The 13,768-nt window shown below is 39.9% G+C and overlaps 2 protein-coding genes across 2 annotated transcripts; one reads left to right on the forward strand and one right to left on the reverse strand.

Annotated features, from left to right (window-relative positions):
- Window positions 1-1,746: 1,746 nt before the first annotated feature.
- LOC114240211 (UPF0728 protein v1g117062) lies at window positions 1,747-4,182 on the reverse strand. The gene is made up of 3 exons (XM_028170682.2): window positions 3,996-4,182; window positions 2,948-3,033; window positions 1,747-2,150 (listed from the first exon to the last, which is right to left on the reverse strand). Exons 1-3 carry the CDS (start codon window positions 4,084-4,086, stop codon window positions 1,878-1,880), a joined length of 450 nt encoding a protein of 149 aa, XP_028026483.1. The 5' UTR covers window positions 4,087-4,182; the 3' UTR covers window positions 1,747-1,877.
- A 1,398-nt stretch (window positions 4,183-5,580) lies between these two features.
- CYP6AN2 (cytochrome P450 6B7-like) lies at window positions 5,581-7,929 on the forward strand. Its single transcript, XM_089737071.1, has 2 exons — window positions 5,581-6,974; window positions 7,723-7,929. Exons 1-2 carry the CDS (start codon window positions 5,618-5,620, stop codon window positions 7,890-7,892), a joined length of 1,527 nt encoding a protein of 508 aa, XP_089593197.1. The 5' UTR covers window positions 5,581-5,617; the 3' UTR covers window positions 7,893-7,929.
- Window positions 7,930-13,768: the final 5,839 nt, after the last annotated feature.

The raw sequence follows: 13,768 nt of genomic DNA on the forward strand, positions 1-13,768 counted from the left end.
AATAATAAACGTACAGCAGATCAACTAAAACAAAACTTAAATTTTTTTAATGGAAATTGAAAGGTGAAATTAATTGAAGGGTGTAAATTTTTTTGTACACTTTGCTTTGCTGGAAACTTAATCGATTTAAAATACTATGTTCAATTATGTCAATGTGCCTATTGTTTTCATTAAAAATGACATCACTAAACTACCGGATGTAAGGTCGTAATAATTCACAAAAAGGTATTCTGTAGGCCTCAGCTTCAAGATTCCTTAGCTTGTAATAAAACTGTAACCAGTGTCACACGTCAGAAAGTTCAAAACGTCAAAATTTTCAAAGCGTCGTTCAAAAGAAAAACGTAAAAACGTAAGATCAAATTATTATTGTTAATTTTCCAATATGGAAACATGCAATAAAATACCTACTCTAAGTTGTTTTTATTTAGCGTCGGTGTTAGGTGTATTTTTAAGTTTTAATGTTAAAGCCCTCATGTATGTATTTAGAGCACGATATTAATTCGATTGTAAATTAAATAAAGCTATTTATCAAATTATCAAATTTTCATTAATGTCTCGATCTGATATAATTAAAATTAGTTTTACGGTTTAATTCCGCCATTGTTATTGTTATATTTTTTTCATTCGAGGTCTCGTATAAGTTGCAGTTCTCGTTGCCACAAACGACTTAGACGTCGCAAGATTCATTGGGTACACTAAGTTTAAGTTACGCGCACACAGATAAAAAAAAAACTTCTCACCGACTACTCGGCCGACGATTTGAATGCGCTAGTCTCAGAAGCTACCAATCTGATTTTGATGCAAATTCTATAAACAACCAAAAATAAACTAACTAAGTAAACTGGCAATGCTCGAGTCTAGCCTATCTATCTTCTAGATTGTAAATAGGAGCTTGAATCATATAAAACTTCAAGATTTGTTACCGGAAATCTTGTGTAAAATCATGGTCATCCGAGTGTGTCCCATTTAAGTACCTATGCTTTGGAACCCAACGGTAGATTACAAACAATGAAACGCAGCTGTACTCGGCTACTGATATTGTTAGTTTGCCCGAGTCAATGATATGTTTATACAATTTGGCACCTACCAAAAACTATAGTAATTAAAAAATTCGCACTTGCCAGTAGCAGCAATGTATTATCTTGCATCCAATGAAAAATAATGCGGAAATAAATGACTACACAAGTGTATGTACGTAGTATACAATTGGTTATGTTTGCATGCGAATAAACAACTTTTTTTAATCCTACCTATTCTAGAGACATTGAGGGATCATGCTAGATTCGCAAAATGAGTGGGTGAGCTCAAGGGACTCTACCTAGCAAGAGCAGTGGTTCGCAGATTCTACCACCGGATCGGAATGCGACCCACTGAGGGTTAAAACAAATAACTATTCACTCAGAAAATACATAGGAAAACTAATGCGTACCCTAGAAAATAGTATCATTACCTCTTTTTTTATGAATGAAGAATTACTGGTGGCCCTGTGGCCTTTCCAGCTTAACAAGGACAGGTGGGCGAGCAAGGGCTCAGCCAGGACCGGTGGAATTTGCTAACAGCCACCCGAGCGCCTCCAAGGGAGACCTAACAACTCAAGAGTAGCTCCTAAATTAATCTACTATCGGATCGGAATCGCTGAGAAGATCCGGGGAGAAAGTCAACGGGCTAATGGGTTAGGTTGCACGTCGAACTCTGCCGAGTTCGATGATCAGGGTTACCGGGTCTCTAAGCTTGCTCCTAGCTTTAGAACTGAAGGCGTCTAATACAAGAATAATGGATCTGATGGATCCGTAAGAACGTGATCATTGACTGTCGAAGGATATGGTGAATGATTTATTTCGGGTACACACGTTATCTACGATATAGAATATGTATGACTAGATAGTTGCCGTATCGATGCCGCAACAGTTGACGCAGTCCAAACATCCTGCAAAATTTTTGGCCTCGTATTCAAAAGGCCAATGATCCCTCGGTGTGTATTCGTTCCTTAAGAAGATCTGTTCCTGGATGAGCCTCCAGAACCAGAGGTAACTCCGTGCTCTCTTGAACTTCGCCGATGACTCGACGACGGCTTGTACAGCGCGATTGCAGACAGGATCCGTGGTGTGCGGCATATTGAAGAGTAGGTTTTGAATGTTGCAGCGAAATATCTGTTTAATTATGTGATAGTGCAAGATATTAGATGATGCGCGGTCACCAAAAATTACGCAAATTACAATTTTTGTGGGATTTATCTTCATTGCGACATTTTTCACTATTGAAGTCATTCCGGAACATTTGCCAACTACGTATTTCGGGGTTGCGGGATGCGAACACCGGCACGGTCGCATCACCCGGTACCAATGCACCGAGCGTCTTATACTTTAAGCCACGACGACTTCAAACTGTTTAACTTTATTCGTAGCTATTTTCGGAAACTATGCCTTAACTTCGAAGTCGTCGTGGTCTAAGCGATAAGACGTCCCGGTGCATTCGTGTTGAGCGTAGCACCGGTGTTCGAATCTCAGGCGGGTACCAATGTTTCTAATGAAATACGTACTCAACAAATGTTCACGATTGACTTCCACGGCGAGGGAATAACATCGTGTAATAAAAAAATCAAACCCGCAATATTATAATTTGCGTAATTACTGGTGGTAGGACCTCTTGAGAGTCCGCGCGGATAGGTACCACCACCCTGCCTATTTCTGCCGTAAAGCAGTAATGCGTTTCGGTTTGAAGGGTGGGGCAGCCGTTGTAACTATACGGAGACCCTTAGAACTTATATCTCAATGTGGGTGGCGCATTTACGTTGTAGATGTTTATGGGCTCCAGTAACCACTTAACACTAGGTGGGCTGTGAGCTCGTCCACCCATCTAAGCAATAAAAAAAAAACCTCATACTTACATATGTACTTAATTTTGTTACAATATAGTTAAAATAAATGGGAATTAAATTCATGTTTACCTCATGACCGCACATTTCAAGGACACAATAATTTATGTATTCGACAGGAACCAAGTCCACCCTGAAGCCGAGCTTCTGTAAGCGATCTGTTCGGAAATATACTTTATAATTGCGTGGTGAATATATTGATTCATGTATAGATACTGCCTGAATATTATAGCGGAAAACATATAGGACAGTTCAGTGTCTAAAGCTACAGACTCACGCTCTTGGCTCGTCTGATCGACAATGGTCATCGACAAGACCAAAGTACACCCAAGCCGTTTAATTATAAAGTCCATTCTGGTTTGCGAACTAGAAGGCATGATTACTTCTCGAAAGAACTAGGAAGACTCAAGAAGATTCCACTGGGACCAACAGTGCGTTACTAAAATTACTCAAAGGATCAACCGCTAGGCCGATCTTAAGATTTCCTGAACGTTTTATCGAAAACGGCTCAGCCGCTTCGGAGTTCAAAAGGAACAAATATATAGACTATAGTTTTTGAACTAATACCTATGTTAAAATAAAAATTGCATTTTCATAACAAAAATGTATCGCTGTGAACTGTTGAGCTTAGAGTGCTTAGTGCGAGTTTTTTAACGTTATCGATAGCGTAAAAGTTATCTCAAATTTGTATGGAGTAGGAACGTTTGCCGCTAGGATCGCTGTTTACTTTTACGCTATCGATAACGTTAAAAAACTCGCACTAAGCACACAGCGTGCTGAATACAGCTGCAGTGCAGGGGAGTGCATCACGCGATGGTAGGACGTCTTGTGAGTCCGTACAGGTAGGTACCACCAGCCTGCCTATTTCTGCCGTGCAGCAGTAATGCGTGACTGTTTGAAGGGTGGGGCAGCCGATGTAGTGTAAAAACTAAGAACTTATAACTATTATATCAAGGTGGATAGCGGCATTTACGTTGTAACGTGTATAGGCTTCGGTAACCACTTAACACCATGTGGGCCGTGAGATCGTCTAACCACCTAAGCAATAAAAAAGGCTACTTCTCGTTAACTATCGACGATACTCTGAACCTAAAATCTAGAGGAAGCATTCAAGTTTTACCTCTGAGTCCTCTCAATTTCTGCGGCTTATGAACCGTGGTGTGAAATGAATTACAAGGTCCATAATAAACTTGAACGTAATTAAATGACATTTTATTGAGTAAACCTAGCACAGCTCTTTCATTTTACAGATGATAATTTTGATATAAATATACAGCATTTGATTAAAAATTATAAAGGCATCAAACATTTACAGGGATTTGAGTTTTGACAATATCATTTTTGACAGCTAACACATGTATTTTGGATAAAGAGTATAAGATTGGAATATGGGTAAGGTAAAGAATTGTTTTAGTTGATCGCGATTATAATCAGTGCTGCTCGCTCGCCGCATCTCAAAATTTTTCTCAATTCTGAATCTCTCTTTTGAATCTAGCATTGTTTCCACCCGTTCATAGTCACTTCCTTTTCAATTTGAAGTAAGTTTGATACTTCTCCTTTTGAGATTAATATTAAAAACGTGCTTGAATCTCACTTCTACAGACTTCAAACTTACTTTTGCAAAAATCCAAGTAAGCATGAACAATGGGAAGGCGGCAGTCCTAGCCACCTCGATTCAATCAATCTCCTGATTGTACACTAATGTTGCGAACTAATAAAACATCAAGATAATATATATTTTTTTTTTGTTATTGCTTAGACGTGCTCACAGGCCCACCTGGTGTTAAGTGGTTACTGGAGCCCATAGACATCTACAAAGTAAATGCGCCACCCACCTTGAGATATAAGTTCTAAGGTCTCAGTATAGTTACAACGGCTACCCCACCCTTCGAACCGAAACGCATTACTGCTTCACGGCGGAAATAGGCGGGGTGGTGGTACCTACCCGTGCGGACTCCCAAGAGGTCCTACCACCAGTGATTACGCAAATTATAATTTTGCGGGTTTGATTTTTATTACACGATGTTATTCCTTCACCGTGGAAGTCAATCGTGAACATTTGCTGAGTACGTATTTCATTAGAAAAATTGGTACCCGCCTGCGGGATTCGAACACCGGTGCATCGCTACACACGAATGCACCGGACGTCTTATCCTTTAGGCCACGACGACTTCGCATTCGATATTATATTCTTAAATGTATTCCTCACCTTTGCTCGAATTTATTGCAAGGGGCATTTTTAGCATCCAACACTTTGTCGATTTTTTTTCAATGGGTGGACGAGCTCACAGCCCACCTGATGTTAAGTGGTTATCGGAGCCCATAGACATTTACAACGTAAATGCGCCACCCAGCTTATGATATAAGTTCTAAGGTCTCAAGTATAGTTAGAGCAAAATAATACTTCTTTAATTAAATTTAAACTACAAATCGTATAATACAATCTTTATCTACTAAAAATTTTGTTTATTTTGTAATAAAATTTACATTTAAATGTTATTTCAAGTGTGTTTTAATTTTTCAATTTCTTTTATATTATATTCAAGTATTTGATATACTTGTAAAAGTACGAATAGTCGCTTTAGATAAGCTAGTTTATACGCTTTATCAGTCAATACGACTGTACCCGACAATTGACGGCATAACAGGTTTTATAATGGACCTTGATCTCACACGCGAAACTATTTAATACGCTACATCAATATCAATGCTTTCAGTCTGAGCTCACACGTCCTCGACATCATGTTGCTCTTAGCTTTGTTGTTAATATTTAGTATTGTAATTTATTTATACACGACACGAAATCATAATTACTGGGCGAAGAGGGGAGTACGTCATGATCCACCGGTACCGTTCTTCGGAAACCATTTTCGCAACGTCTTTGGTCTTAAAAGTATAATCGAATTGTCGGTTGAGCTTTACAATAAGTATCCAAATGAAAAAGTCGTGGGCTACTACAGAGGCACCGAGCCGGAACTCATAGTGAGAGACTTAGATATCGCTAAAAATATATTAATCGGTGATTTCGTGTATTTCCACCATCGTGGCTTGGGAAGGAATACAGATCTAGAACCCTTACTGCGGAACTTGTTTCACGTCGATGGAGATGCATGGAAACTATTACGAAAGAGATTGACGTCTGCTTTCACGACCGCTAAACTTAAAGCCATGTTCCCCCTGGTCATTAACTGCGCCGAGAAGATGAAGAGCGTAGCCGGTGATTACGCTGGACGAGGAGGAGAGTGTGACGTCAGGGAGCTGATGGCGCGGTTCTCTACAGAGTTCATAGGCGCTTGTGGATTTGGAATCCAAATGGATACCATCAACAATGAATGTTCGCTGTTTAGAGAATTAGGAAGATTAATTTTCACGCGACAGGGTTTAAGTTTAGTAGCTATTGGCCTGTGGGATCTGTTACCAGAGCTGAGGAAATACTTGCACCTGCCAGATAGTTCAGTTGAAGCCACTATAACGGAGATTTATGAAAAAATTCGGGATCAGAGGAACGGGAAGCCTTGCGGTAGAAACGACTTCGTTGACCTGCTTTTAGAATTGAAACAGAAAGGGGTCATTGAGGGAGAATCTATAGACAGATTCAACGCTGACGGCACCCCTGTTCAGGTGCAACTTGAAATGGATACTAAATGTATTGTGGCTCAGATGTTCGTGTTTTTTGCGGCTGGATTTGAGACTTCTTCGTCGGCGACCAGCTACACTTTACACCAACTCGCCTTCCACCAGGAAATACAAAAAGAAATTCAATGCGAAATTGACGAGGTATTATCGAGGCACGATAACAAATTGTGTTATGATGCCATATTGGAGATGCCCTTGTTAACAATGGCCTTTAAAGAGGCGTTGAGAATGTTCCCGTCCCTTGGAAACTTGCATAGAGTTTGCACGAGATCATATACTATACCAGAATTAGGTATTACCATAGATCCTGGCGTGAGAATCATAATTCCCGCGCAAGCTATACAGAACGACGCGAAATACTTCGATGATCCCAGTGAATTTCGTCCGAAGCGGTTCGCTAAAGATTCGGAGATTAAAAAGTTTTCGTTTTTGCCGTTCGGAGCGGGACCTAGGAACTGTATAGGTGGGTACCTTCTATAAGTTATGTATTATTTTTTTAAAGAAACTTATGGTCTCCGTCATTTTTCAACGGGACAAGCCATCATACTAACCGCCCTACTATCCTGAGATTATGTATTTATCTGCAATGCGCTGTATGATTTCGTTTTATATAAATGGTTCAGGAATTAACACCGCGACCTAATTAGTGAGTTTCTCTACCTGACGTAAACGTAGCGTATCGAGTGACGCGGCTGTAACAGGGTTCAACTACCGCTGGCAAAAAATATGGCCTCATATGTGCCTGTAAGTTTACGACGAAGGGAAGATCTTCTGCCGAGCGGGCAATTCCTCGGTAGACCGACGGTCCAAATGTTGTTGTTCGGAACTTGTAAATATGCAAGCTTATCTTGAAAACATTGTAAGGGAGATTCAGGCATCTGTCAAATATATTGGGTTCTGTTGTTGTTGTTTCTATTGTGTGTTCCGGCTTTGGAATGAGCTCTCCTTCGCGGTGTTTCCCGAGTGCTATGACATATCCTTCAAACGAGGCTTGTGGAGAGTACTTAACAGTAGGCAGCGGCTTGGCTCTTCATCTGGCATTTCTGATGTCCATGGGCGACGGTAACCACTCACCATCAGGTGGGCCGTATGCTCGTTTGCCTACAAGGGCAATAAAAAAAATTACACACCTAAAGACTGTGATCTCAAATCTCAAAGTAAGCGTCGACATTCTATACAAATAATTAAAAACTGGTATTTCTATACTCTAGGCGCTCGTCTAGGTGAAATGCAGTCGTTGGCGGGACTGGCGGCCATCTTGCACAAATTCTCAGTGGAACCAGCTCCCAGCACAGTTCGTAAACTAAGAGTCAAGCACACGCAAAATGTAGTCCAAGGAGTCGAAGGAGGTCTACCGTTGTTGATTAAAGAAAGAAAGTGATTATGAAAAGAACAGAATTAAAATAATTATAACCCCAGTGCGAGTATTATTAATGTAACTTGGGGGCATATTCATCTGGTGTGGTATCTATGCGTGTGACGTGGTTAGACGTTTCCGATCCGGTAGTAGATTCATTCGCGAAGCAATTGCTCTTGAGTTGTTAGGTTTCCTTCGGAGGCGCTCGGGCAGTTGTTAGCAAATCCAACCCCTCCTGGCTGAGTCTTTGCTCGCCCACCTGTCCTGGTGAAGCCGGAAAGGCCTCCGGGCCACCAGTAATTTTTCAACCATAAAAAAAAAGGTTAGACGTGTTCATTTCTGATAGATGGAGTATTGTGAGCTCGCAGGGGTAGGTATCATCTAGCTTGTTTCTGTCACAAAACCGTCAAGCGTACCAAGTCCAGTGCAAAAACAAATATATTCGTCACACCGCAACAGTATCTAATACAAAACGAGTCGAGATTTTGTGTCTGTTTGACTTCCTATACTTTGTTTTTGTCAATTTTGACGTCTTCTTTCCATAATTATATATTCATTTAGTCGTCGTGGCCTAAAGGATAAGACGTCCGGTGCATTCGTGTTGAGCGATACACCGGTGTTCGAATCTCAGGTGGGTACCAATTTTTCTAATGAAATATGTGCTCAACAAATGTTCTTTGATTCGATTGACTTCTACGGTGAAGGAATAACATCGTGTAATAAAAATCAAACCCGCAAAATTATAATTTGCGTAATTACTGGTGGTAGGACCTCTTGAGAGTCCGCGCAGGTAGGTAACACCACCCTGCTCATTTCTGCCGTGAAGCAGTAGTGCGTTTCGGTTTGAAGGATGGGGCAGCCGTTGTAACTATACCTGAGACCTTAGAACTTATGTCTCAAGGTGGGTGGCGCATTTACGTTGTAGATGTCTATGGGCTCCAGTAATCACTTAACAATAGGTGGGCTGTGAGCTCATGCACCTATCTAATCAATAAAAAAAATTTGGATAGTTATAATCGTAAAAAGAATTTATCCATATCCCACAATAAAGTAATTTGATCAATATAGGAACATACTTCAACATATATTGAGTATAGTAATAAATCTATAATCATTTGTTGATTTTAGAGACCAGCAATTCTTCCTCATTACATGTGATCTAATGGAGAACGGTCATTAAAGCAATTACATCGGTTCGCAATCGTACTATTGTGTGTAAATCGAGTGAAATTTGATGTGATAACATCGATAAGTTCAATTGCAGCTATTATACATATAAATTAGTCTAGATCTATTCTATTAAGTAGTAATACGGCCGTCTGGTGTAGTGGTAAGTGACATGGTCACTACACAAGGGGGTCGCGGGTTCGAATCCCGCCAAGGGAAGTTATTTGTATGATAAATATAAATGTCTTTTCCGGGGTTATGGATGTCTATTAAATATATGTATGTGTATAATAAAAATCTTACATTTATTTCCGTTATCTGGTACCTGTAACACAAGTTCTTTACGAACTTAGCACGGGACCAGTTAACGTGGCGTGATTGTTAGTAAAATATTTATTTATTATTTATTATTTATATGATAAATATAAATGTCTTTTCCAGGGTTATGGATATATATTAAATAAATGTATGTGTATAATAAAAATCTTACATTTATTTCCGTTATCTGGTACCTGTAACACAAGTTCTTTACGAACTTATCACGGGACCAGTTAACGTGGCGTGATTGTTAGTATTTTAGTTAGTTTATTTATTGTATCCTTAGTTTTAGCCGCTTTCGGTGTTTTTTTCGGTTTCAGAATCGTTCGCGACCACGAAAACTGTAGAGTATTTAAAACGCTAGAAATAATTAAAATGTAATAAAATAAACATTAGATTAAACCACGAAAATGGCTTTAAGTACGACTTAAACTAGTTATCGTTGTTAAATAAAATTGAATTTTATAAATTGTGACGTGGAGTATTTATGCAAACTGTACGGATACAGTTAAACACAGGGCCCTGAAACTGCGTTACTTTACTTGACAAACATATTTTTTGTATGAAAACTAGCGACATCTTGTAGCGGACGCCCTTAAACTCATATGTTGTTAAAGTTGAGGTAATTAATTATTGTATAACTAAACATAGAAAAAAAATCATACAAGTCTTTATTTGTTATAGAGACAAATTGATTAATTTTTTTTTTAAATGTTAATCGGGTACTGGAGCCCATAGACATCCACAACGTAAATGCGCCACCCACCTTGAGATATAAGTACTAAGGTCTCAACTATAGTTACAACGGCTGCCCCAACCTTCAAACCGAAACGCATTACTGCTTCATGGCAGAAATAGGCAGGGCGGCATCAATTTGAGGTTTCTGAAATTTTACAATATCCTTCATTTAAAAATAAAATATAGCATAGGTAATATGTTACTGCCATCTACAGGAGCAATGAGAAACTAATCGAAGCGAAGCCGTCTAGTGGCCGACGCCCGTAAACATTTTTGTTGAGTGTTTGAGTTGCTTATCTATAATTAATTTATGTGTATTATGGTTAAGCATACATTATGTTATTTGCTGATAACTGTCACAATAACATCGCATTAAGTATTGTAATCTAAGCTCACGTGGTTCGCGTCGCATATGTTCAGTAGTAGTTTCCTAAACATCTATCCACTGGGTCAATATGGATATAATAAAGCAATTTTCGGTGTTGAAGGAATAACGTCGTGTAATAACATAACATAGCATAATATTTGCCCACAGCAATGATACTGAATGACGACCACGACCACCGAAAAGAGTTATACGACAAAGGATTTTTTTTTTCTTTGCTTAGATATGTAGACGAGCTCACAGCACACCTGGTCTTAAGTGGTTACTGGAGCCCATAGACGTCTACGATGTAAATGCGCCACCCACCTTGAGATATAAGTTCTAAGGTCTCAAGTATAGTTACAACGGCTTACTGCTTCACACCACCACACCCGCGCGGACTCACAAGAGGTCCTACCACCAGTATTGAATACGCAAAATTCATATATTTCTGTAGTAATGCTGGTGGTAGGAGGTATTCAGCTCGCACCGGTCGATGGAATTACCAGCTTCTCTGTCAAAAAAGTTATTCGAGGTCACCTTTGCCTAGGGGTGACTTCAGTGATGATATTTTCTTTTTTGTGTTCTTTGCACCAGGTTTTTTTTCCCTATCTAATCGTTGGTAGTCTAAGGGGCTGTTCCAAATTCGCGTGGACCGGCAGGTGAGCTCACGGACTTAACCTGAAAGAATTGCTAACACTAGCCCTAGCAAGAGCAGTGCTTCGCTGAATCTACTACCGGATCGGAGTCGCGATCATCTGAGAAGACCCGGCGAGAAACTCAGTGGCTTCTTCTATTTTTGAGCTTAAACCGCTTAAACGAAATATCCTCTTACTTTTCGATATAATGCAATGCACCTTGAGGTCAGAGTCCCAATAGACTAATGGATCATTAGAATAGTAAATTGTGCATAAAGGCAGAAACACGCGGGAGGAAATGTGCCTACTTTTTCCCGCGGTGCACATACTATTTTTTCTCCTACCAGGCCGAAAGTTCGTGAAGTACCGAGCCGGGGTCCAGGAGCGAAGCGCTGGTGGGAGGTAGGGGGGACGGAGCCCCCTCATTCTCATAAAAAAACTATTTAACTGTTTTTTAATTTTTAAATTAACTACTACTAATTGAATAAGAACTGTCTGATGAACTCATCTTTGTTTAATACTTCACTATTAAATTTTATTGCCTTTGTTTATTTCACTTTTACACTAAACACAATATTGCAAATTACCCGAGCACAACAATGGCGGAGAATTTTAGGTGCGTGAGAGCAGACGTAGACACTAACGCGCATGCGCACTTGTCAGTACCCAAGGAGGAAAAGTTACACTTTCTTCGCCCGGGACACCAGTGCGCCAGGATACCAAAACTGCTTGTGCTGTGCGGTCTTGTCGAATCCTTTCGCGAGTGTGTTTGATCCAGAAGTGTTGTGTCGGTGTGGTGACGCTCCGAGCAAACGAAATTCGGGACCCGGGAACAGGTAAGTTGTTCGGCACCATATTTCTTAACGTCTGTTAATGCGGGTGGGTGTCGTTCATACCTGTGTAAGCTGCGTACTCACTTTATTCTAATGAATAAAACCGAGTTACTTTAGCGCCACCGAGTCTGGCCATCCGTGTCCGCTCCCAGTCCTCCCCTACCCTTTGGGGTTAGGCGGGGCTGCTACTAAACCCGGTTAACTGACTCCTTGTAGCCGTGGCCCAGTTTATCGTGACCCCCGTAAGTAAATAGTAGTTAAGTTTTTTTTGTTCATTCTCATTTTGTACATATATTAATAGATTCATAGATTCATAGTTTGGTAAATTTCCCTAGTTTAAGTTAAAATTAGTTCAATAATTATAATAGTTCCGTAAGCCAATCAGAGGCGTTCTTCTTTTACACAGATTTTTCTTCACCCAACTACCCACATTTAGACTTGTTTTTTCAATCGATCCAAATTCTATTAAATTCTACATAGCATCAAGGAAATTTACCAAATCCCACCCAACGGTAAGTGGGCCGTTCGATAATTGCCGTTGCCTTCCTAAATTTCATTCTCTTACTAACCATGTACAAACTGCTGTTTTATTTTACAATTAACCAACGTTTGTACCTCCTTCGCTACACTTCTATTATATATCGTTTTGATTAGTTTATTTAATTTATACATTAACCTTCTCTAGTAGATAGTAGTTATTAAGTTAGATCGACAGATCCTGCGGGCGCGACAGTGGTACAGCTGACCAGCGACCAGGTTAGTAAACTGTGGTGTCGCTCGGCGGAGGGTTTCGTGGACCGTGTGTTCGGTAGTGGCTCTGCCTGCCAGTCGACTCTGGGGTTCATAGTGCGACGAAATTGATTCGTCAACCTTGAGATCCTGGGTCCTCTGACTGGCTGAGCTGTGCTGGCGCATGGTCTTCGGCCGCCGGCCGTCGAATGATAAATTAGTTAGGATAGTTTATAGTTTCAAATTAAGTACTTAATTACTAATTATTTAAATTAAATTGTTTTCTCTTAATTAATCACAATCATTATTCATTATTACTTTCATCCTTTTAATGTTCTTTTATATTAGTTTTTATAGTTCAGTATTAATTTGAATTTGATTCAATTCAATTTGATTTGATATCATAGTGGTTACATCTTAGTTTTAATAGTTCAGTAAATTAATTAGTTAAAAACAGTAGTTGAGCCACTGTCGCGTTGCGCGGAGTGTGACTCCCTTAGTTCTTTAGTTCTAGTTCTTTTTTTCATTAATTCAGTATTCACTTATTACAAAATAAATTAGATTCAATAATAACATTAGTTACAGCTCCACCTAGTAGTTGATTTATAACTACCAATAATTTCAGTTCATTAATTATTAAGTATAGAGATTTCATTGACAGGTTTATAATAAATTCAATAGATAGCGGTAGCATCGACCGGCCACCTGCTTAATTGTTCAGTTCAGTTTGATAATAAAGCAGTTTTAGTTATATTCGTTATATTTTAAGTTGCTTCCTTTACCGGTTAAACTTAGTTTCTTCTTACTTTTCTTTATCCGTACTACTTCGGAAGACCGATGAACTCGGTAAGATAGGAGTCGGCAAAAACATGTCTGGGGGGACATCACCCCCCATAGTCAGCACACCCGGCCCGTCCAATAAGGGACGTTCTGCGGTCTCACGCATGTTTGCTCAACGCCCTTCGACCTCTAACCCCGGTCTTATGGACCCTGACCTGGCCAATCGGCCTGGACCTTCCAGAGAGGCCCAGGGGTCCGCGAAGACCGGTCCGGGGGAAAATACCTTTCCTATTCCGGCCGCTCGTTCGGGGGCCACTCAGTCTCGAAAGAAGG

This window comes from Bombyx mandarina, chromosome 22 (assembly GCF_030267445.1).
Source record: "Bombyx mandarina strain Sakado chromosome 22, ASM3026744v2".
NCBI classification, from domain to species: Eukaryota; Metazoa; Arthropoda; class Insecta; order Lepidoptera; family Bombycidae; genus Bombyx; species Bombyx mandarina.